Genomic DNA, 26,158 nt, shown 5'->3' with positions numbered 1-26,158 from the left:
AAAAAAAAATAAATTTGAGAGTGGTCAGACAGGAAGGTCGGTAATGAGAGAGGAGGGAGACATGCGACAAAGGTCATCAGGTCTTGAACCTATGACAGCCGCTTTACCCCTGCTCCACCACAGCACCTCGTATTTGTATATTCTTAAGGAGCTAAACCACATACAACCGCTTATCCACATGCTGTATATTGATATTTTCTGTTGATATTTCTAAGGGTGTGTATTTGTTGTGCTGTGATTTATCATAATAATAATAATAATAATAATAATAATAATAATAATAATAATAATAATAATAATGCGTCGTACTTGTTAGCTCCTTTCAAGACACCCAAGGACACTTTACAAGGAAAAAAACAATACAACAATACACTACAAATGAAAACAGATGAAAAAGAAAAAGAAAGTAACACAAAAAAAATCAAACATTTTTATCACCTATGATCTAACTGCAATACGAGGTTTTTACACCCAAATGATATAATGTAAACATACCAGAAACATATCTTTATATTCATAAACAATCTAATATGCAGCAGTTACAACTTTCACAAAAATAACTAGCTTTTATCTGTGATTCAGAAAGAAACTAATGTTCATAACAGGTTGTTTTACATCTAATTAAATCTAATTCTTTTTAATTGCTGTGCGATGAGAACAGATTTTTCTTTTATTTAAAATGCGTTGGTATTTCAAAAGGCCATGAACAAGCCCACATCATAACAGAACCCTCAGCACACTTGATGGTGGGCACGGTGGTGTGCACATATTAATCCTTTAGTTATATCTTATATTTAAGCATAAACTGAAAAGTCACTTCAGTTATATGTAATTTCTAAGAGTTTTCAAAGTTGTAAATAATTGTGCCACTGTTAATGTGTGGTTATAGGGTGGTGCAGTTGGCAGCCCTGCAGCTTTGCACCAAGGTTTTACCCATTGTCAGACTTATGCCTTTATCTATTATTTGCCTCATCAGGCACATATTTATAAACAATAATTGTTGCTAAACTGCTTGGCTAGTTTTATTAATAATTGCCCTAAGCAAATATTTTAGTTATTCATAGTCAAAACTTGACTCCTACCAGCTCAACACCTGCCTAAAGCAAAGTGATGCACTGGTAATTCTAGATGCACATAATAAAACCAACAGCCTGTTCTTTCTTGGACTTTTGACTCATTCTTCTAAGGCGCAGAAAACAAAGAGTGATGAAGTCCAAGGGTAAGAGAGGAAAGAAAGTTCAAAAGAAAATCTATTGTTTCTGGAGGCTGTAAAGAAGAAAGTAGGGAGACAGAAAATGGGCTTTTTTTGGCCAGGAATCCATTAGAGGCATCCAGGGAGAAATGCCGTGTCCAAGCTGTGCCCTGATGTGATGACTTGATGTACTGCGACTGGATGCTACTCTTGCGCTTTTGTAAAAACTAGACTGATGGTAATAGAGCTACATTGATGACAAAAACCCTAAAATTCCCAATCAGTTGATCAGTTAATGCTTTTTTGTCCTAAATTTTTTTTTTTGTTGAAATATTTTTATATTTTGTTTTACTCTTCGAACTTCAAAATGCAAATATTTGATCAAAGTAAAAAAAAAAAAAAACAGCTTGTAAGTTACAAAACATAATTTGGCATTTTTCTTTTTTTTTTTTCTATTTCATTTAATTAACAAAGAATGGAACAAAAAAGAAAAACATGCTTTTGGTTTAACATGAAGCAGAACATCTAAAAGAAAAAAAAGGAGCAAACTAAAGATATGTACTCCAACAAAACACAGAAAGGAACTCAATGTGGAGATATTTCAGTTACAGGAGCCAAAGCTACATGTTTTACCGATCCCAGGAAGATGCTATAACAAAATAAATTTTTTTATTAGGCAAATATTTTTGATTTCATTTGATTTATTTATTAGAGTGTCATGCACCATACTGTAGTGCCCAGGCTACAGTACAAGATACTGCTTATATACATACATCTAAAGGATATCAAGAAGGCCAATCATTTGCAAAAAAATGAATTCCACAACACAAAAGATGAACTATTGAAACTACAAAACTCTCTGTCTTTGTCACCAAGCTTGTTCATTGAATGTTGCTAACTCAAAAATAGCTTTCATTAAACACCCAACTTAACATATATGTTGCGGACATCCAAAACAGAGAAGGTGGTTTTTTTCAGTTGAATCATGATAAACAAATTATTTCTCATAATACAAAGAACAGTGGAATATAGAATGAAACTCATCCGTAGCCACATTAAGTTCAATATACTCACATAAACGTTTTTCTCTTCTGGCAGGGAAATAGGTTTTTAGTAACATTCTAGTCCAATCGCAATCACATTTTTAAGAGTTTATAACAACATTTTGTTTAATGGCAGATAAAAAGGGGTTTATCCCCAGTGAAAACAGAATTCCTGAAAATCCATTGTGACTGTCACTTCATCAGATAAAGTAGAAAGGCAAAAAAAATACTATGCACACACATGCTGACATCTGCTTCTATTTTCCTCCTGCTCTTCCCTCGTCTTTATCCAGGTAGTGAGCTGGGTCTGTCATTTCTTCCCTTAAGACGTGGAATAATATTGTTTTGAACTTGTGTTAATTTGTTCAGTCCTACCATGAAATTATACCTGTTTAGGATGCTTGATGGTAGTTCATATATAAGTGGATTAAACCGAGGCAGAGAGAATGAACAAAGACGGAGGATGAAAGGGAAATCAAAAGTGCGAACAGAGGATTGAAGTAGGTCTTTTCAGCAAATACACAACTTTAAACTAATCTATATTTTTGCCTGGAGCACCTACCCGTTCCTGGATTTGGAAATTGTACAAATGTCTTCAATGAATATTTCAGAAGATATCACCACATTTAATTTCCAGAGACAAGTTATTACCAGAGACACAAAAGTGACACTCGATTACTTTAGCTGTCAAAGTGTTAATCTCATTTTCTGCATTTTATTTTATTAAATTTTTTTCCTGATGGTTAAAAGCTCTTCTTTTGTTGCAGTTGTACCGTAGGGGGGGGGGGGGGGGGGGGAATAATATTCTCTCCTCCAAAACTGACAACAACAAGGGGAAAAAAATGAGCCAGCAGATAAAAATCAAAAGTCCATCAGCAGGAATTTAGTCTACCATGGCTGTCAAAACCTCTTCCTTTGTGGTTTTTCCATCTCATGCAGTGAGCATCTGTTGATTAAAAGACTGTGTGTTCAAAATTGTTTTTTTCGTTTTCTACAATAAAGTAGAAACAAAGCAAGAAAAAAAAAGCTTCCTTCTCATGCAAGGAGAGCCCTCAGTTCAGCAATCCAGCCAAGAACCAATTGACAATATCATCTCTTGAGGTTTAATTAATAATTAACTCTCTTAATTAAGGTTCTATTTTAACTGGCAGGATAAAGACAAGCAAAGTACCAGGGCCTAACCCCATAGGTATTTGAATAGGCAGAAAGTTGCAGTGATCTGTAGTTGTGCACTTATCGATCTACCAAAGACAAATGCACAGGATATTTCTCAAGTGATCTTCCCCTCTGATACTAATCCTTAATTGTGACAAAGTTGAACAGTAATTTGGTGCATAATCTATAAAATTGCTTAAAGTGGATGGGGTGGAGGAGGTGACAGAGACAGCAGAATGCTGGACAAACATTGTCTGCAGGTACTCTTGAGTGACAGGAGTCAATGCTAATCCAGATCTCTCCTGAGAGCAGCATTCCTTAGACTGGAACCACTTGCTTTCCTCCTCCAGAACACTTTCTGTCTCACTCGCCTACCTATGTGTTGAATAATAATGCCCACGCAGGCCTTGCAGTATCGATCGCTCGCCAGAGGACACAAGGTCAAGTCGCATGGTGTCAATATTTAAAGCAGCACTCAGCACCGGGGACCTTATCCATAACCTCATTAATATGGGGGTCTGTGCTGCTCAAATACTCTCTTGGCACAAACAAAAAGGCAGACTTGAGGAATGAGGAAGAGTATGAAGATGAAACTGCCCTTAGGAACAGCTGTACACAATGTAATATATCATGAAGTCAATTTATTTAATAAACTAGAACATCAATACACACTGCCTTTTTCAATATTAGCATATTTTCTTTGTCTTTTAAAACAGTGAGACACTACCATTATCTATGACAGACCCACACAGAGTATCACCTAATGGTTAAATGTACTAATGAAACATTGTTTCTGAATTCAGAGACAAATCTGAAAGGTTAGCCATGCATTTATGTTCAGACCCCTTTCCTCTGACACCCATAAATAAAAAAAACAGTACAACTAAGTGCTTTCAGTTAACCACATTGGATATTAAAAGTTGTATCTTAAAATGGTAGGGTTTTGTGCTAAAGAAATGTAGACCAAGGTTAGCTTATAAAGCAATGACCTATGCTTAACCCACAGGGCACCGTTCAATCCATCACCTGAAATCGGAAAGAGCGATCTGCACAGACAAGGCTATCGTAATAATCTGAAAGCCATATCATATGCAGTGCAGGAAAAAAAAAAACAGTGCATATGAATCCAAATACATTATTCCTATAGCAAGAAATGGTTGTGGCATCATAACAAAGAGAAGCTTGTCAGAGTTCATGGAAAGATGGATGGAGGTAAACCTCGAGGGATTTAGCAAAAAATGACAAACGACTAGGGCAAAAGTTCACCTTGTGGTTTTAATGCATCAAAAAGTGATGAAGTTCAAAGGGCATGAATACTTTTGCTAATCAAACTTTGTGCCTATAGAGTGCTTGCTTAAAAACGTATTCCATCACTCAGTTGTCCACCTAGAATCCCAGTTGAAGGGGCACTGAAGCTCCAGCAGATTGTGTTGTTTTCAAGTACAGTCCATTCAAATCAATTGTTCAGGCATACTGTATGTGTGTCACTTCTGCCCTTCCTACCCAGCTGCTGCCTCCATTCTGGTCTTATCTATCTCCAGAGAAAGGTGCTCCATCAACAAGGCGGATGTTGCTTGTATGTCCAGCCTCTTTTTTTTTGTTTTGTTTTTTTTCCCCCACATTCATTTGCTCCCTCACATATGAGCACAACAGCTCAGCTAAGATCAGCCGTGTGTCAGCAAGCTCTCCTTCGGCCCTCCAGTGCTCCATTTACACTGCAGCGGAAGCTCACGGTGCAGACACACTGTTGCCCAAGATAAGAGCAATGTTTGCCACATGATTAGGATCTTCCAGTTACCATTAAAGGCGGTTTATCTGCTACCCTAACCCTCATTCACGCCTCCTGCTTGTTTGCAGCCTCTCCAGAGACAGTGATGGAGGTCACTGAGCCCGGAGGGGAAGGAGTGAGGCAAAGGCAATAAAAATAGAAAATCTAAATCGAAAGTCATTATTTATTTGGCAAATGCCTGATAAAACAGTAAAGCTTGCTTTGATAATGCACATACAGAGTATTGTAATGGTGAGGGGAAATGTAGAAAAGTAACTACAAAACTTTTAAAGGTGACAAAAGGGTTTAACACATGGAGATGCAATTTCACTTTTTATCACATTAATTTTAGATAAGCTGAATCTTAAAACATCATAGACGTATAACATCTAAAGGGAGCGTTAATCAGCATGATCTAAATACAATACATAAAGTTTCACCGTAAAGGGCATGGTTTAGCTGATTGCAATGTGAAGTTGCGAGACAAATGCACCAATGGGAGTTAGATTAAACTTTCAGTACATTTCAATATTCAAGGCCCATTATGAGGCTGTTGAGTCAGACATGCCTGTGACTTTAATGAATGGTGAACCATTAAAAGAAGGTAACAAGTTTCAGACCTTTGCAACACAAGTCTGCACAGACTCATCAAATGACATTTTCTTCATCTGATGTGAGGCAGATGAAGACAGGTCACTGGTGGGTTTGGACAATGTTACTGGACCACTGCTAAAGAGGGCTGGAGGGGCTTATATAAGTCAGATAATCTTTTCCCTTGGATTCCAAACACATTATCTTCTAAAGGACAAACAGCATTTATTTATCTCTGATGGTTGATGTGTGCTACATTTAATTTGTAAATTAAAACAAAGGTTACATAAACGAGTCTACAGTGTTATTTTTCTTTAAAGTAAAAGAGGAATCAAGTTAAATTAGAACAGGAAGGGTGGAAATGAAGAAAAAACAGAAATCAGTATTTGCCAATAAAAGCTTGATTATCTCGATTAAAAGCTCTCATGTCCATTCACAATGGATGAAATTGTTAAAATGGTTAGGTAGATAATTCAATTTGTGGCAACATAGATGATGACTCCAATCATTTCTAATTGATTTTGCACTCACCTATATTCCAGTGAGAATCGTGTTAGTTCTGTGGTGTTGTGGATCCATTTAAACTCCAGCGGCCAGCTTCCCTCCGCCATGCAGGTCAGCACCAACCGGTTGCGCTCCAGGTGCAGCTGGCTGCGCACTGGTTCTGTCTTGAAATAGGGAGGCACATCATCTGTGAAAATTAGAGGAACAAGAAAATTATGATTATAGGGTAGTTTGTAAAAAGACATCGTGCTTCTAAATAAGTTTGATAAAAATAACACCTGAATGAAGGACACCCACTCCTAAATTTCACATCTTTTTTTTTCCTTTGAGAAACAAATTTACACAATTTGATGATACAAATTAAACGTTGTCAGAGTGAAAAAAAATGTGTGGGAGATATTCTCAACCAAGAACATTTATTTTTTTAATTTTCATGATTCTCACGTAAAGCAAGCATATAGCATTTTCAAAACCTTTTAAATGATACATTTTACAGTTGATTATTTAACTGTTAAATATATTCTACAAACAAAACCTGGGACCTTGTCATGCACACTATGCAGAAAGAGCTGCAGAGATTCACAGCTCAGGTAGGACAATCTGTTGAAATGGCAACTATTAGTGACACGCTCCACAAAATTGGCAAAAATAGAAAAGTGACAAGAAGAAAGCTATTTTGGGAAGAAAGCCATAAGAAATCCCATGTGAGGTTTCCAGTTAGCAATGTAGAGAATGTGTACAGAAGGTGTCCAGAGACTGGAATGTAACTTTTTGGCTTTACTGCAGGTGGTGGAAAACGAACACTGCACATTGTTTTGAACACAGTGTCTCCACCGTGGAACAAGGTGGTAGCAGGACAATGCTCCATGGATGCTTTGCTTTGGCAATGTTAGGGAAGATGTGAGATTTAACTGATAAATGAAGACACATCTAAAACATACAGGATGGGGATACTTAAGGTCCAGGTTTGGGAACCACTGCTTTAGATCAAAGCATGTTCTTGTGTTAGAATGACCCAGTCAATTTCCAGATCTAAATCCAGTTGAGGCTTGACTTAATAACTGATGTTCACAAAAACTCTCTATCCAGACTGAGCTTGATGTATAAAATGTCAAAGTCTCTATATATGGGAAATGGTTAAGAAATACCCTAGTAGACCTTAAATTGCAAGTATTGACTTGAGATGTTGAATACAAATTCAAACCACACTTTTTAGATTTTTACATAGAGTTTTAGGGTTCTGTTTTGGTTTATTGCTGGTCCATCACATAAAACCCCAATAAAATTCATAGCATTTTGTATTGGAAAAGCCTTTCACACTTCAGATGAAAACTCCTTCCTCACCACGTCCCATTTGCAGCTACTTAATCCCCCACGATACACTGCTGCTTGTGCTGCTTGATTTTGACTCGCTCATAGAGAGACTGAGACGCCCAGCTAACAGCAAAGAGCGAGCGAGGCATGAAGTCATGAAGCGCTGGTCCTGCATCTTGGTGCTCTGTGTGTTTCTGTGTCAGTAACTCACTGGCACAGTGCACCACTCACCCTCTGAGCTGCGCTGAAGCAGACACCAGAGGAAAGACGCCAAGGAGGAGGTGTGAAATCCTTTGATCATCCTTTTGACTCTGCTCCGTTTCGCTCCGTCTTTCCCTCTTGTTGTGATTCCCCAACATGCTCTGTTGAGTGTGAAGGCATGGGTGGAGGCAGACTGGTGAAACTTCTCTGGAGGGTGAACGTGGTGATGCCGATTTTTATATCTCAATCAAGGCGCCTTGGAGGGAAGCTGTCAACCTCCCTCTTGGTTCCAATAGCTCATCCTTTATAAACGGTGTAAAAATGGAGAGCTTACTTGATCATCATTGTAAATATAGAACACATTAATTGGATGGTTGGATAGTATAATTATCAAATTGACTGATAATCAGGCATTGAAATTAAACTGTCAAAATGATGTATAGTGCTGATATTTGGTTCCTCTATGCCGGCTCGGCAAAATTCACTGGAGGTAGAAGGATAAGAGTGAAGGAATGAGGATGAATATATGAGATGAAAGTTAAACAAAGTGAGGGACAAAATATGATTTATAAGCCTCTCTACCAGTTAAAGATTTAGATGTACTACTTGTGGAAGTTTTCTAAAAAAAAACTTAAATGCATAGCAGTCTGTAGGTTATAGTTTCCTTTTAAGGTTGTAAGATATTTAAAGTCTGTAACTGTGAGAAAGCTGAACTGTAATTTGTATCACAGCTCGTACTCTGCTAATGTGGATGGACTAAGGGCAATAAGAGAATGAGCTTTATTTCAAAGGGTTCCTATATGATGAATGAAAACAGTAGGATATACTGCTTAAATTGGTCAGATCAATCTGACCAGTTCAATCTGGATATTTGAATGTGTTTAGGTATTCGATGTGCTATTTTTAGTTTCTGAATTGGAGATCAGAAAACAGTGACAATTTTCCATCTTGACTTTTATCCTTGACATATTTGTTCATCACCTAAAATTCAGAACCTGCTGCTGTGTTATGGCTCCACAAGTTTAAAAATATTTCAGCTGTGTTGCAATTGAAATATTGCTGTTTGTAAATTATTCTCTTCACACAGGTACATTTCCTCAGGTCCTGACAACTGAAGGAATCAAAACACTTTTATAGAAGTTTTACCTGGATGCCTAAATAAATGGGGCCCGATTCAAACTATGTTATCAACATAAAAGGGCAGTTTATCACAACTTTACATTTAGACCCATGTAGAAAGTGGCAGGACTCTGGTGTGGCACACTTATGATGCAAAATGGAGTAAAATAGAACATTGTTCAAGTACTTCCATTCATGTTTTGATGAAGGTTGAGAAGCTAAATATATTTCTACAAGTTAAACAGCTTCAGTAACTTTTCTTGATTAAAAAAAGAAAGCTTTTTTTTAATATAATTTCCCTGACTGGAGTAATTTAATCAGTGGCAGACTCTATTTTATGTAGTTTTTTTCTGTACTTATGATGTCAGACTTTAGCAGATGATTTTAATGCTTTTTTATTATTCACATATCTTACGTCTTCCACTGCATATTACCAGGAGGTGGATACATTTATGGGCTTACCTGGAGTTAAATTTGGTGTAACAAAGAGGGATAGAACCCGAGAACGTCCATGAGGAAATTTTGTCATGCCCACTGTTAAGCATGGTGAAGAATCTATGATGCTGTTGTCTGATATTGTTCCAACTGTCCTGGAACAATAGCAATGACCAAAATACCTTTCAAATAAGAATCTGATGGTCTGAGAAACAATTTTACTTGACACACAAAACAGAACTCCAACTTTATTTTCGTTGGCCGTGTGTTAATAAGCAATAAAGAGGCAGAAAAACTTTTTGCATATGACTACAGTATATACTCTGTAAATTTAACCTAATTAACAGGATGTTGTTTATACACAAGAAGCTATGAACCATCCAGGTTTATTTTTATGTCAATCTAAAGGAGCAGCAAAGAGCGTAATATTTTTCTTTGATTGTGAACTCATCTGCTCCTATTAAAATGTAATCGTGGGTGATGCATCAGACACAAAACAGATATCAAAACGAGAGATAAGCTTCAGAAGTATATTCATCTCCATGAATTAATATTGAATATTCATAAACTCCAGCAACCTATTGAAGCATATTCGTTAGATGCTCCTTGGTTTGACTCCTGACTTTTTGCAACCCGGTGTGATAACAATAAATATTTATAGAGACTACAAGAAAACGGAGCAGATTCGATAAAATACCACAACATATTGACCCATCAGATTCAGCTCACATTGCTACCTTGTGTTTTTTAGTTCAAAATTGGGCCCTTTGCCATTCTGAAAGTGCTATATTCTGTGAAATTCTGATCCCTTGAGCAAGTCAAACATGAAGAAAGCCTCCACACGGCGGAAGTCAAAACGAAAAAAGCCCACTACTGGAGCGAGGTCTCAGACAGAGTAAAAACAAGATAATAGAAAACTGAAGTGCGGCAGAAATTAGCACAAAGATAAAATGAAAAAACTGAAGCAAATGATGGAAGACAATAAATACATTGCTTACAAGCCCTAGTTAAAACGCAAGGTCTTTGTAATGTAACATAATTAGACCATAATCAATCATTTTTAGTTATTGTATAATTCAATAAAAAAGAGCAAATTTTAAAGAAAAATCTTGTTTCTGTGTGCAAAGTAAATTCATGTAAGCATCCAAAATAGATAGGCTCGGAAAAGCTCTATTGAAAAATTCTAAAACTTAATAAAATTTTATAGGGTGTCTAATAGCTTTGACCTCAACTGCATATACATTTATAGACATATATTTATATACGTATATAGAAATACACACATACAGTCTGTTCTTATCCTTATAAGAACAGAATACAATGAATACTACAGTCACTACAAGACAAGATATTTAATGTTCAAATGTTTTGCAAATATTCACTCATTTGGAATTTGATGCCTGAAATGCATTCGAAAAACTTCAGGACAGGGGCAACAAAAGACTGGGAAATTTAGGAATGGTCAGAAAACACTTGTTTGAAACATTCCACAGAGTACCAGGTTAGTTGGAAACAAGTGAATGTCCTGGTTGTATATAGAGGGAGCATCCACAAAGAGCTCAGAAATTCACAAGCAAGAATAGGGCGAGGTTCAATAGTCTGTGAAAAACTGAGCAAACAGTCCAACAGTTTAAAAGCAATGTTTCCCAACATTACAATTGTAAAATGATTGGGGATTTCTTCATCTACAGTCCATAAAATGATCAAAAGATTCAGAGAACCTGGAGAAATCTCTGCAAGTAAGTGGCAAGGCTGAAAACAAACATTGAATGCACGAATCTTACCAATTGGGCTCAGGAACATTTCAGAAAACCATCGTCAGTGAACACAGTTCATCACTATGTGTAAAAGTGCAAGTTAAAAATCCACCATCAAAAGTGAAAGCCACATGTCAGCAACACCCAGAAACACCGTTGGATTCTCTTGGCCCGAGCTCATCTGAGATGGATTGAGGCGTCCACATTTCAAATTGTTTTTGTAAATCATAGACATCTCGTCCTTTTGGGCAAAGAGGGAAAAAATTGTCCAGATTGCTATCAGAGAAAAGTTTAAATTTTAAAATATTAAAATTTCAGTAAGGTTTTAAAGTTTAAAACCTTACTGAAATTTTAATATTACTGCAGTATACTCCAAGAAAAGAAGTGTAAGATGTAAAGAAGGTTAAATTTGTTTATAAAATTATGCAAAACAAACTTGTCAGAATAAAATATTAAAATGGCATTTAATTTCCAGAATTAGGTATTAGAAATAAACATATTCCCAAATGTATTTATCCACATTCACAATAAGATTTGACATAAGAATGTTATTATACATTTCCAAATTTGAAAATGCAAAGTATATTCTAATGCACTTATTTCAATGTAATCTCCCACTTCTTCCCTGTGTGCTTCCTTATCAACACATATGTATTAGCTTATGGCAGAGACAGCTCATTTGCATGCCGCTCAGCCAGGAGGATTCTCCCAGCGGCCGTGGCCCAGGTCGACTCATAGCTGGGACATGTTAGTTTATGCGCCCATGCACAGGTTAGTGTGTCACTATCACAACCATTTCTACAGAACACAGTCTATTAAATCAGCTCACTCATTAATGAGAATGGTGTCAGGTACAAATGCATGCCCCTGGGTGAGAATTTATAACTTGGAGAGGCACTTTATAAAATAACAAGCTACACACACACACACCCCTATATATACATATATATATATATATATATATATATATATATATATATATATATATATATATATAATTAATCTGTATAATGTGTTTTAGATACTGAACACTGAGGAATGTTAAATCTAAAAGGTCAACTCAAATTCCTTTTAATATCCTGCAGCCGGATGAATCCATAACTTACACTAAATAAATAAACAGATGTGTTATTTAAAGTGAAATCTATCACAAATAGAGGAATTATGTTTGCTTTATTGAGTCTATTATTTAGTGACCTGAACGGAGCTAAATATAGGTGTGAACTTGCTCACAAAGAACCAATATTTCCTTTTCTCAGACCAAATTCAGAGCTGGTCTGCACCATGCCACATTGTGTGAGTAGGTGTACCAAAGATTGCCCAAACATGTCTGAGAGTTGACCAGTTTAACCGATGATGCATTTTCCCAGGCGGCGCACACCAAGTGCAAAATGCAGTGTATAAATTTTCACAGAGAAGTATTTTCCAGTTCCCTGAGGACAGCTGTGTTGCGGTGGCACCCGTGTGTATCCATCGCCCTCCTAGCTCAGTCCTCATGGGACCGGCGCTATCGGACATGGCAAACATTTTTCAGGTACAGCCTGGGGGCCCCACAACACATGCAGACAAACTGCTGGAAGTCCCAACAAGCTATGCATCGAATACTAATGTGCTCCCTATGTATGCCTGGATATGAGTGGAAAAGTATGTGATTTGTTTATTTTTTGCGCAATGTGTGTTCCTCTTTGATGGCAGGTGTCAAAATGTGTTTGTGATGCTGATGAGGATGGAAGTTTGCTGGTGGTCTGACTGTGCTGCTAATGGTCCCGCTGGGTGTGAAAATCTGTTCCACTGTCTGTCTTTATTTAGCACACTGGTCTGGCCCTCTTGCTGGGTGTGTGCGTGCGTGTGTGTGGGGTTTTTTTTGAGTGTGAACACTGGATGGGAATGGCTCCAAAGTGTGGCTGAATATGTATGTCAGCACAGAGCTGTAAATTTTCTGTGTGTATCTGCTGCATACTTGAGAGAAGGGTTTGGCAGATGAGCGTGTGGTGAGTGCAGTCTGATATTTTACGGTTCCCTAAGAGACAATCAAATCCAGGCCAGCTGCTGTTTTTTTTTTCTTTTTTCAACATGCAGATAAACTGTACATATGACTGAAATTATTATACACTCATCAGTTGATTGCCATTCTGTTTTCATGAACAAATGTTAGCACTTTCTGGTAAATTGATGCTTCAGTAATGACTTCTCCTCCTTGTCTGTGACTCTGCAGCAGCCTGAAGACTGTCCTACGACAAAACTGGTCCATTTTCTCCAAAATGTTGGTCTTTATCAATCCAAAGCCACAACATGATGTGGTCAGAAAAATTTGACTCAGTAGCAGACAATCTACTTGCAAAAATGATTGACTGTGTACTTTACCACAATCTTTTGGCAATCTATTTTGTGAAGCAAATGTTGACCTAAGGGATTAGGTTGACAAATTCAAAATTATTTTTTGCTAATAAACTCATTGGCAAAAATTTAAGAATGCAGAAGAAATAGTGTGACTTAGGCATAAACTGGTATGCATAAAAACTGTTTTATGGTTACACTGTTACCTACAAATATTGGCTTTAATGCTTTTACTGCTACAAACTAGAAATTCTTAAAAAAAATAAAAACAAAAAAGAATTGAAGAAAAATTGTTCTAGCTCAATGCCGATTTACAGATATTCAAAGAGGTTATTCCAAATTAAACACAAAATTACAGTTTGACTGACTAATGAGGGAACACATTTATAAAACGCCTTCATGCCAAGACTCGTCAGTATTTAGATCACCCTTTTGCTGTAGGGATCTGTGGAAAATATGGTTCATAGCCAAATACCAGCTGTTAGCATAATTTCTGTGGAATCTGAGCTCAATCCTTGTGGGCTAAAGGACATCAGAGAAAGCAAAAAATGAGTGTATTAAAGACTGTATGTGTTAAATAAGATATATCTAGGAATAAATGAAAGTGTTAGTAAGAGTTAGGTGATGTGCTGCTGAAACTGTCTTGACCGAGTTAATCACTGTTGTGGGAGCGGGATATCATCAAAAAAGGAGCAAATTATTTTCAATGTCACATGCAAGTGAATACAATGGCTGGTCTTGAATTAACAATCAAGCCATAGTAGCAAGAAAGAGCATAAGGTCTGCCAATTCCTGATTCACTAAACATGCTTAAAAGTAATGTAAAAGTTTCTAAGAGCACAATTAACAGTGCTAACTGTTAATTAAGACTGTTCTAATGATAACATTAGAAAGTGATGCTTTTGCATCACTTTTGAACGCTACCTTGACAAACAGCCAGTGTCACCTACATCAAAGTCTGCCACAATGTAAATCAGTTTAATCCTCATGAAATTAATTATTATTTTATAGCACTGTCAAGCTATTGACTTAAAAAAATAGTATCAATTTTATTAACTTAAATAACATACAGGACAGCACCTCTGTATCAGCCAAGTTGAGACATCCCAAAGTACCAGAATGTTGTTTTGTCATTTGCTTTATTACTCTTTACTTATTGTATTTTGTATCTTGCTGTATTTTCAAAACTTGGTTTTGAACCTTAGAAGCAATTTGATTAATCAATAGTTGTATTATCTCAGCGAAAAAGAGACAGTAGATTAAATCACTGGGATTCACTGGCCTACAGCAGACATGAAATTCACTACAATAACTTCCTATGAATAATAAAAAGCTTATTTGCCATATTTGCACAAAAATGTAAATGTTCTCTCTGTTTTACGGTTTTTCTTATCCAATTTATGGGTGAAAAGAACCCGCATATTGGATAAAATCAATAAATCGTGCTACAATATGAGAAGTCTTTTAGTGGAGTGGTTAGGAGGATAGGTGCTGTGAATTTACAAGTTTATCTATAGTGATAAGCTGTCCTTGTCACTTACCTTCCAAAGCTAAACTATTCCAATGTCAGCTCAAAAAAGCAAGTTTAATTTCAGTTTGTTATTCAGCTCAAGTTTAAAAGTATTATAAGTAATTTCATGGTTCTGTACAGAATAAACTGGCCCACAATTTTAGAATGTACTATACAAATGGCACCCATCTGACTCAGCTAGCAGGGTTCAAACCAACAAGACCAACAACCCAGGAAAAGGTAAACAAAGAAAAAACGTATCACCTCAGAGGAAAGATGGTAAATATTAGCCGTAAAAATGAAAGCGTATATGTGTTACCGCAGCTAATATATGCTTTCCAGTCTCAGTTACAAAAACCTGTCTCCTCTGTTGGTGAATTGTTATACAAGTGTGTAGGCGTGTGGGCGTGTGTGTGTGTGTGTCGTTGTGATTGCATGCAAAGTCAGGACCAAACTGGTTTAATTTCCCACAAGACCCAGAAATAAAAATCTCCTTAGCGATGGAGTGTGCAGCACAGTACACTGAGCATATTATGTTATTATGATTATGAAGGCAAATCAATTCCTGTAATGTGGGAAACAAAGCTGAGAGGCAGCTCATGTGTCGGGATCATATGACTAAAAGTTCTGCATGACATAAACAAAGATAATATTACGTAGCTTTGCTCTGTTTAGGTCTTTTAATTTAAAAATCCATGTGCTTGGAGTAAGTGGTACCTTGTTATAACACTTAGCCTCCTTAAACATACGCAGCTAACGTAGGTAGTGCTGTTAGAAAACTACATAAATGTGACAGTAATGAAAGGTAAATAGTTTTATGAAACAATAAATACTTCATGTTGATTTTATTGATATACTGGGTATATACCAGTTCAATTTCTTGTTTATTGAAATAGCCACAGACATGACAGTAACTCCTATTAACAGGGAGAAGACCACTTGATGAAATTAAAACTGAGGAACAGACTGAGGAAGAAAGGAAATGGAAACAACAACCTCAAAGGAATTAATAGTCAACTAGGAACTTAAAACTTGATACTTCTCCACTCCTTGATTATTTCTAAATTTGAAAAAAAAAGATTAAAAAAATTACTTTGTCTAATATTTCCAAAAGAAATTTCACAAACATTGATATAAGGAGGGGATATTAATGATTATTACAGTTTAAGAAATCCATGTTTGACAAAATGTTGCATTTAAAATCGGAGACAAACGCAACAAAAGGTCTGTTATAAATGGTAAGACCCTTTTTATTTTATGATGAGAGCAAAAGGATGTAGGTGTGTGTTAGACTTTACGACTGTAAATATTGGAGAGATACAGCTGTATTGTGAATTATAAGAGGATGCCATACAGCCTATTTACTAGTGAAAATAAATAAATTAAAACAATTGCCAGATTTGGTGAATATGAAAATGTTCAGGAATTCCTTTTATTTTTGGCTCTGAAAGAGCCGTGCTCATTCAAGATAATAGTACACAAAGCAGAAAGAGTCACATTTGATGGTCAGGCCTAATTATGAAACTCTATATTAAACATGGCGGTTACCTGCAGTTCTTCTCTAGAAATCTGAAAAGTGCCTGTCTTCTCAATAATGTATAGACAGGCCACAGCTATGAACTGACAAACCACAAGAACAGAGGAATGTCTGCATAGAAAGTAAAGCAGCCCACTCTAAGAAACACACACGCAAACATATACACTAGTGACAATCACACTGATGCAAACTATCGACACCCAGGTGTTGAGAAGTGTTTGCCAAACTCTCTCCAGACCCACGAGGTAGATATCTTTTCAGCACAATGTGCAAATGAACTAAGCAAAGTGTTGCTCATGTGATGATGACATGTCACACAAAAAATTACACATTTCACACTTGTCTCTTCACACTTGTCTCAAGGATCATCATTGCATCTCAGTCAATCAGATTTATTTTCATCCTACCATCCTCTTACAGTGGTTATGCAGCATTCATAGTAATTTAATTGTTCTAAATGTGCAAACGAGAAGGCAAGAAGCAAATGTAAGTACCTTCTGCCCATGGCACCATTGCCATGGAGTCACCATCACATAAAAACAATAATTTTCTGTTGCTCATTTGTGTCATATCCTGTGTAATGTGTGATTTGTAGACACTTTTTTCATACTTAGATTGTGTTTTGCTAGAATAAACAGCCCAATGGACGTATTCCACTGAGGCAGACATCTGTCATATTAGAGAGTGGTTGACTTGTATGTTTTTTTGTGTGTGATTTTTACACAGGGAGTGCCATGTGTATTTTATAGCTTTGGTGTACCAACTTTGTTAGTGATAACAATTAAGTAACATGTTAAAATAAAATGGTCTTTGTTTTACAAGAAATCTTTGGAAGTGTTCCTCAGATAAATATGAAGCGTTTTCTCAAAATCTTGTCACCAATTTGTGGCAAGACGGAAATTTCTGAGACTAAATGGGATACTTGTGATCAAAGAGTCAGACTGAATCTCTGCCTCCCAATGTGGAAGTGGACACAGAGCTGGATAGCAAAGTGGTTCGACAAAATACTTACTGTAAAAGAAGAGAAATTTGGGGATAATTGCGTAAATTGCCACTTAGTGAGGATGATTAGAACAACTGATGGCTGAGGTAGTTTGAAGGGGAAGCCATTATCCAGCATCTCACCACTTGCTCACTGCAGAGTGCAGCAGGAAGCAATTCCACTTCACACTCATGTTAGTGGGCTTTAATTTACAAGAATGGGCTTTTTAATTTGCCTTTCTTAATAATACCTTATGTCTTTCAGTAGTTTTATTTTTGTGTGTTTTCTTAGAAATGTAATTATGCAAGGGCTTGAAAAAACACCAACACCTCTTGAGACTTTTGTACATTCCTGAAAAATACAGCCATAAACTTTGATAAATTTAATTGAGATTTTATGCTGTGAGCCAATGCAAATTAGAGCGGAACTGTAATGTGAAGTGAAAGGAATTTTTATTTTTAGAAATACAAACACTATGATCAGCCCTTTGAGTAAATATGTTTTAGAACATCTTTTCCTCAAATCTGTAAATGTATTTGCACAATTTTTACACTCCTTATATGTGGTCAGTGGTGTTTTTACATCCACACATTTACACACAACTACGCACACAATTGTAATTTTTTAAAGTTATCCTGAACTGGAAATTTCTTTGAATTTCATTGAATAAAATATTCATTTTTTAAACTATGCTGGAAATGCAACCTCTTTTATTATGATTTTCTGTTTTTATATTTTTACTATTGTGTTATTTTGCATCCCTCTATTTTCCTGGCACTTTGCATCTCGTACACTTGAATTTTCCCCACTCAGGCACAATACATGTTATTTCTGCTCCATTCTTAGTTCCAAGTATTTTATGGGATGTCTCTGGCAGAACTGCTCAAAAAGAGACAAAATTCTTATGCAAATATGTTTTTACAAAATAGTTGTAGACAGATCCGATAAAGGGCATCTATGAACATCAGTTTTTAAGTCTTTCATTCATCTTTATTTTACATTTCTCTGTTGTGCTGGAGCAGAAAGCAAAGGTTTGTTGCTGTGATGTGACATACATTTGCACCTTTTGCATTGTGTTTCATTATGTACATGTCTATATTAGTGCTTTTTTATTTCTAACAACAAGTAGACACTAACTGGTTACCATTTCCCTGGATACTGGACTCTGGTTAATCATGCCATCTTTATAATTCCTGTCTCTGTAGGAAGTATTGTCTTTTTCCTCTTATACTGTGAGCTGTGTACATATAAAATTTGAGGTCTTCTTCTATTACCTTGCAAAATATGCACTAATGGTATGACCCCCCTTTCCAATAAACATGATAATTGTCTGTCCCCTGTCTTTACTCACCTAATGAAGGGCATATCTAATTTAAGCCAAAGGAACAAAGGTCTCTGTTTTTTACTGCTCAGCAAGCCAATTAGCTCCCTCTTATCTTACTTTACACATTTTTGTTTGACCTGCTGCTACATTTTCACAGAGCAATCATGGCTGGTCCATACCCTCTACTTGCTTCCACTGGCTAACTATGCATGTTTAAGGAGACAGTTAGCACCAGAAAGGAGCCTATGATTACATAATAACTAGACATAAATGCTTTCCATTATTGAACTAAAAAAAAGCAAACAAAACAAAAAACAACTTTATCCTAACTCCTTATAGGAGAAGTCCAAAAGTCTGATTTGGGAGTGTGTATACAAAACCCTATTATAATCACTCATGCTGCTACAGGGGCCTAAATTTGGTCTTTGTGTTTGTTGCTATGGTCACAGAATAAGACCTCACTTTGACTATTAAATAAATCTGTAATCGTTCATTAATGACTTTCTGGTTTTCTGCATTATTTACGAGCAGGCCCCAGCATATTGTGTCCACACAGTCAGGTCACTGGAAACTACTGGTGGGTTGGGGAGGTTGGACAATGCATAAAAGAGGAGTATGAAAAGATGAAAGTGGGTTGGAGGAGCACGGTGATTATAAGACCAGAGGAAAAAAGCATTCGCTACACTTCATAATAAAGTCTGAGGATTAGGTTATGGGGGAAAACAAGGGTCTTATTTACATCACTGCACACAGAAACTCTAAGCCATCAGCCTCGGGTGGGTATTAGGATGGGATATTTTCTTGCAATGGACCCTGCAGGCTCTGGACAGACAGTTTACTGTCATATTTTTTCCCTGAACTCTGCAAGGCAATCTGCTTTTTGAGAAAGTAGTAGAGAAAAATGTTGCACTCTGAATATGGGGTTCTTTCACTCTAGTACTGCAAAAATTGGCAAGGCAGAATGAAATTGGAAGTAGTGCAGACATAGAACCACAAAGACAAATTGTTCTTTAGTCTGTTATGAATGCATATTTGAGCATTATCTGTTCAGTGTGTGGGGGCGTGTGGGGGTGGATGTGTGTGTGTGTGTGTATGGTGGAGGACGACATTATTCAGAAGCAGGAAACATTTAAGATAACCATCAATATTCCTATTCATTCAGGAAATTCATCCAAGATCAAGCAAGATCATACTATTCATGAGGGTACAATTAGAACAAACTGAACAAGTATTGCTTGTTTAGGGTGTTTCCAAAGATAAAACTTCTTTTCTTTAAAGAATATCAAAGGATATGGCAGAATAACTTATATTTGCAAAGTTGCATCTGAATGAATCAGTTACATTCTGGAAAAATGTCCTTCAGATAGATGACACAAAAACATGTTTGGTCATAATACACAGTCTTATATGTGGTAACAAACACAGCATTTTAGCACTAGGGTCTTATAAGAACAATTAAGCATGGGGGTGGAAGAAAATATATTATTTATTTGCAGCCACAGAAAATAGGAATCTGACAGTCAAAAAGGTAACATCTGCATAACTTTGTGTTTTCGAGTCAAATGTGAGGTCACATCTAGCAGCAAAATCTGATCCAAACTTTGTCATTAATAGAATTATCCAAAAGACAAATCAGAAAATTTATAGCAGAATGGCTGAAAAAGAAAATATCATAGTGCTGCAAAGAAATGTGGGCTAATATTTCCTCCACAGCGATTTGAGAGTATGATAAAAAAAAAAGGAACTAATCGATGATCCTGCTGCTTTTTTTTTTTTTTTTTAAAGCAGATCTTTTTCAATTCCACTTATGGTTGTTCAATAAATAATGACAGTGTGAAATTGTGTTTTGTACTCTTGAGGATTCATTTTAATAATTTACAATATGATAAAAATCCGAAATTTTTCTGAATGTAAAACCCTAGAAATAAAGTTGGATGTACTTTCATTTTACATTCATTGTATAAAAACCAAAGTTTAAATAAACATACAGTACATTAACTAGTTAACTTTTTTTATCCCTTCTGTATCTCAATCTGCTGAAAAACAAACAAAATAAAGAAGAATACATAAGAAAAACTGTCAGCCTTAAAGGTAATCATCTGGCAGAGCTTGATTCTTGCTAAAACAGAAAATTCAACTTCAAAAGTTCAGACAAACCATTAGAAACCTAGTTTTCCTTACACACTTTAATCTTAGTTTTCTCTCACAAAGTGCTCCTGCACACTTAGCCACTCATCAGAAAAGTACACCAAGATCTGTCAAATGTTCAGTAGCAGACTGGGGAAAAAATCCACAAAGCATTCTGTATGTGTAGAAGGATCTGTGTAAGGTTTTTTTTTTTTTTTTTTTAAAGCACGCTCAAGACTCTTGGGATGACGCCAGTGAAGACAGATATGTCTTGCTGTGTGTAACTTATCATCAGCAGATAGAATAAAAGAACAAGATGTGGCTAAGATGGATAGAATGATGCGTCTACAGCTGCTTGCTGCTGAGATTTAGGAGGCTCTAAAGAGGTTATCGAAAATAGTTTTCTTTTTTCTACATCCTTTAAGGAGCCGAGTATTGGCTGCGTTTCAGCCAGAAAGAAAAAAAACTAAGTTTTGAAGTCCAAAAAACATAGCATTTCTCTTTGGGATTGTGTTATTTTTCTTCTTTTTGTTCCTTTTAAATTCAGTTGAGGTTAAGCTGAACGATTTTTTTTCACAACAGAGCTGCTAAGAGCATACACATAAAAAGTGTTTAATGCTCTGGTGAAAAGACTATTTCATCCATTCTATATCTACATGGGAGTTTAAACTAGACTCAAGTTTCATCCAAAATTGCATTTTTTCTGGAATAATTGAAAGGAAATCTCTGTCAAATTAATTAAAAAGATTTCAGTAATTCAAGATAAGAAGTGAAACTCGCATATTATATTTATTGGACAAAATTATGGCTTACTGCCAATTAAATATAAAAAGTAGTTTCTCACAATTTGAATATTACATTATACCAATAAAGGTATGTTTAATATGAGATGTTATATTATGGCATATGCAATTACAAGGAAGATTGCTTGAGAAATGTCTTGCAGACATTCACTGACACCATCCACAAACAGAGAAAGTCACACAAGTTTGTGAAAAGCCTGCTTGTTTGGCAATGGAGTGTTGTATCTAAGCATACTGATGTAAAGTTGAGTGGAAAAAAATTGTGGTATTAAAAGATAACAGAAGATGATTAGCTTCTATTAAATCAGTATTAACATCTATAGCTACACATCAACTATTTGCTCCTGCTGGATACAACCCGGGCAATGCAATACTCCAATTTAATTCACACAGAATAAAATCCCATAAGGTAAACAAAATTGACTGTGGATCAATTGTTATATTTACTGCCTCACAGTATCATTAATCAGTGAACTTTTTTTTTCTAAAGATGGTGAATGATGTAGCAATTTTGAAGAAAAAAAAAGTCAGAAGAAAAGTCTTTTTTCCAAATGTAGGCTTTTAACTTGTGTCTTTATGCCCAGTTTTAGTTATTAAAATGAATAAATGCCATAGTGAATGCAAAAAGGTGTATTCACATAATAGTTATTATTATTTGGACAGATTGTGTGTGTTGCATAATAAGTAGAATGAGATCTTGCATCTCAGTGAGATCACGTGTGTAGGAGAAGTTAAATAGTAACAAATAATAATTTACTACTGGATAGAAAAACATATGTAAGGAAACCATCTTGTTTCTGTATTTTTAAACATGACTCATGAATCACCCAGCACATCATTTCTAGCTTCTGGTGGTAAATAAAAAATACCAAATTTTACTACGTGTGTTAATTTTTTAAGCAACTATATCAGAAAAAGACATGTGAAATATTGGGTACATCAGTGCAATAAAGCCCAAATTTTGATTTTGTAAAATCAAGTTACAGGAAACTTAAAATAATGAGGTCAATGAGCAATGCTAATCTGCAGCAGGGCTAAGACAACCTGAACGATGTGTGGAGCTGTGACCGCAAGATGGATGGATGCAGCCGTCAACTCTCTCTACCTCTTTTTCCTCCAACTTTCTCCTCAGTCTGTTTCTCTGGTGACTTCTGTGCCATTACTGTGAATCTCAGGTGATTGACAGCTTCCTCAAATGGAAGGGTATTGAGAGAGCTGTGAGTGACATACTTTCTTCCCACCTCCATAGCCAAGCCAATCATTGTGTGATGGGCGTCTGTCTCCAAAAGTGGATACTCAATACATGTGCTCTATTAAGTCTTTTCTTTTTTTTCTTAAAAAAAAAAAAAAAGAGGGAATAGAGTTCATATTTCTAAGGGGTGCAATTATAGTGCTAGGGAGGTTATCTAGACAGAATTAGGCAGTTTTTCTGCTTTGCATTTGAACTCTGCAATGTATGTTTTGGGGGAAATCCCCCAAATAAAGGCCCCAGTCACACAGAGCCAGTCAAACAGTAAAGTTTTGTAAATGATTAAGAAAAAAATGTGTGTCCATATAACAAGATGCAGCACCACAGAAAACGCTTTAGGTATGTCCGGACAATCGTAGGTGCCACAGACCACACACACACAGAAAAAAAACGCAGAACAATACCAAAGGGCACCATGGTTGTTATTTGTGAGAGTGAGGAACATGCAGGTCGCAGCGAGAGATGGATCTATGACGTCATCATTTCAAAAAAAGACACAGCTCGCATGTACACTCTGAAACATGAAACATGAAACCAGCGTTGAAAATTTTCCACAGTCTGACCTGTTTTTCAAAAAGAATCTTTTCTGGTCTCCAAAAATGCCAGATATATGTGGAAGCATAGAGTTAACATATCATTAGTTAACTTAATGTAAACTATTGATATGCAGATCAATAGTTAACATAGAGTTACATGTCTTTCCCATGGTCACATAACATTTAACATAAGAGGGGAATGCAAACCAACTCACAGCTTCCCTATAGAAACTGTGGACAATTACTAAGTTGAAGAAAATAACGCATGGTCATTTGAAGGGCTTACAAGAAATCTGAGCAAGGTGACAGGCAAGTCAATTTGTTTCAGTCAATACTTTGCTTAACCACCTTTTGCTGCAATAACACCTGCAAGCCTTTGGGAGTATGTCTTTACCAGCTTTGCAGGCAGATTTCTTAACTTTTTTCCTGCACAAGTCTGATGAGTTCCCAACATGACTAGTAGCAAATTGTAAACAACTTCCTCTGGTTTTCTTTCAACAATTTATTTTTTAGTCTCTTTCTTAGGGCTTGCAGAGTGCATCACCAATAGCTCTCTTCTTGACAGGTTGCAATGTCCCCAACTTTCAATTTTTTATTTGTAAAAAGAAAAACAACAAAAAAATCTATAATTTTTTCTTCCACTTTTCTGACTTCTGCACAATTTTATGTTGGCCTGTCAAATAAAACCCTAATGGAATCCATTGAAGGTTGGCTTTTACCAAACACGTTCAATGTATTTGAATGGTTTTGTAAGGCACTGCAAAAAATATCTGTCCAGTATATTACAAGAGCATTTTTAGAACATGTACCATAGTAAAATTATTCACTTACTGTGGAAGCTATGACTTATTGAACGTGCAAAAGCTCCTGCCTACAAACAGTTGGGAAATTCTGGTCTTAGGCATTTTGGGTGACACAGCAGTCTTGTGATGAATGGGCAGATGTACGACAAGCTGCATTCTGACAAGTGCTTCAAATGTCCCCCGCCTAATGACACTGTGAACAGAACTGCGACTGGACCATCCATCAAAGGTCCTACACCCAGCCCTGTTTATGATGAGATCACACCACCTTTGAGAAATGCAGAGCCTCACCTGTCCTTTAGTCATCCTAAGCCCATTCTCCATTTTCTATTATCAGTGACCTGTTGCCCCCTTCCCACCATTTGTTTCCCTTTCTATTAGCAGCCCTTAGCACCATCCTTTGAGTAATTTCTTTAATGCATTTTCATCTTTCACATAGGAAATTAAATTGTTGAATTCAATACATGAACTCTGGTACGCTCACCATTAATTCTAGGTAAAAAAATTTAGCACAACTACTTTTTCCCCTTTCGCCACAGTTTCTGTTATAACACAGTAGGCTACTAATAAGTCATAAAAAAAATACCTTGTCGAAATGGATTTGCAGTACAAGTGGTCAGAAAATTACAGGGGTTGTAAACAAACCAGGAGATCAGGTCCTACTTTAATTAGAGGATAAAATCTAATGGGAGCACCTATTTGCCAGTAATCATCCAGTAAAGCACAGGAAAAATGTGAAGGCTAGTTGAGTAGCAAACTGTATTATATGTTAGCAGCCAAACAGCTGCCTGGTGAAATGTTAGAGCATAAAAGTCTACCTTGTGTAGCTGAAACACTGAACAGTCAGGGTGAATTCACAGGGAATGTTTGAACTGAGTCAAACTAGAAATTGAAATTGCTAGCAAATGTTCTTTAAAAAGCAGCTGAACATATTTGCATTAAGGTTACATAATTATTCTTCCTAGTGCAGCTTGAGAACGCCAAAATATTTAAACATTTATTAGAGTTTGGGGAAAAACACACAGGTCTTAAAAAATGAGTAGCCTCTCTGGTAGTTTCACAGATAAAATTAACAAAAGACGACAAGCCCACCATGCTTGCATGAAAGCTTCCAATAACATTGATTTTGAAAACAACACAAAACTCTTTGAAGAATCTTGAATTAATATAATTTACAACAACATTTAATTTCCCTTTGAGATCAATGAAGCATTTTTGAATTTGAATTTAAAGCAGAAAATGGTTTGGGCAGGTATGCAAGTTTAATCTTTATGTTTGAGCTTGGTTTGTTCACAAATATATGTCAGCAAATAATAACCAATTATCAGTGATTGCGGTTAAGATTAGCCAGTAAAACCACATTCCACCAAATCTGCATTGAAACATCATTACTGGTCATGATGTTCTTAAGAGAACACACCACCTTGGGCTAGGCCTGCATGATGAGCTAGAGCCTCTGAACTGTTCATTCATGAGGCACCAGCAGGACAAAGTTTTCTGTTTGACAACTGTTAACAAGCACCACAGGCACTAATTGTTAACTTAGGCTGGGCTTTATGGAGCCCGATTTTCTGATCTGTTCACAGGTCCACTTTTGTGAACTACATACACAATAAACAATATTTATGTACTACGTACATAAATATTGTATCTGCATTCGGTGAATCTCCCATGTCTGGTTCTTTCTCATCTACATGAAACAATCCTCAGCTGCTGGTCAAGGCCTGTTGTCTGAAAAGTAACAGTAAGTAGATAGGAAGAGCAGGAAAGGAACAGAAATGTTGTCTAATTGTCTTGCCTTGCTCCATTGCTGAAGGTCAGAGCCATCCCTCACTGTCAACAGCAGCACCACCACGACAAGTAAGGCACTT

General features: G+C 36.3%; 1 protein-coding gene across 6 annotated transcripts in view; it reads right to left on the bottom strand.

Moving 5' to 3' along the window:
* The window catches only part of sdk2b (sidekick cell adhesion molecule 2b), a 316,443-nt gene that overhangs the window by 101,033 nt on the left and 189,252 nt on the right, over positions 1 to 26,158 (bottom strand). For all 6 annotated transcript variants that reach the window (XM_032574402.1, XM_032574400.1, XM_032574403.1 and 3 more), the window contains exon 2: positions 6,281 to 6,440. In XM_032574402.1, coding sequence (XP_032430293.1) covers positions 6,281 to 6,440 — 160 coding nt within the window. The remainder of the gene's footprint in view (positions 1 to 6,280; positions 6,441 to 26,158) is intronic.

The sequence above is a fragment of the Xiphophorus hellerii genome, chromosome 10, assembly GCF_003331165.1.
Source record: "Xiphophorus hellerii strain 12219 chromosome 10, Xiphophorus_hellerii-4.1, whole genome shotgun sequence".
Taxonomy (NCBI): Eukaryota; Metazoa; Chordata; class Actinopteri; order Cyprinodontiformes; family Poeciliidae; genus Xiphophorus; species Xiphophorus hellerii.
Note: the sequence above shows the minus strand (reverse complement) of the source record. Positions and strands in the feature narration are given on the sequence as shown.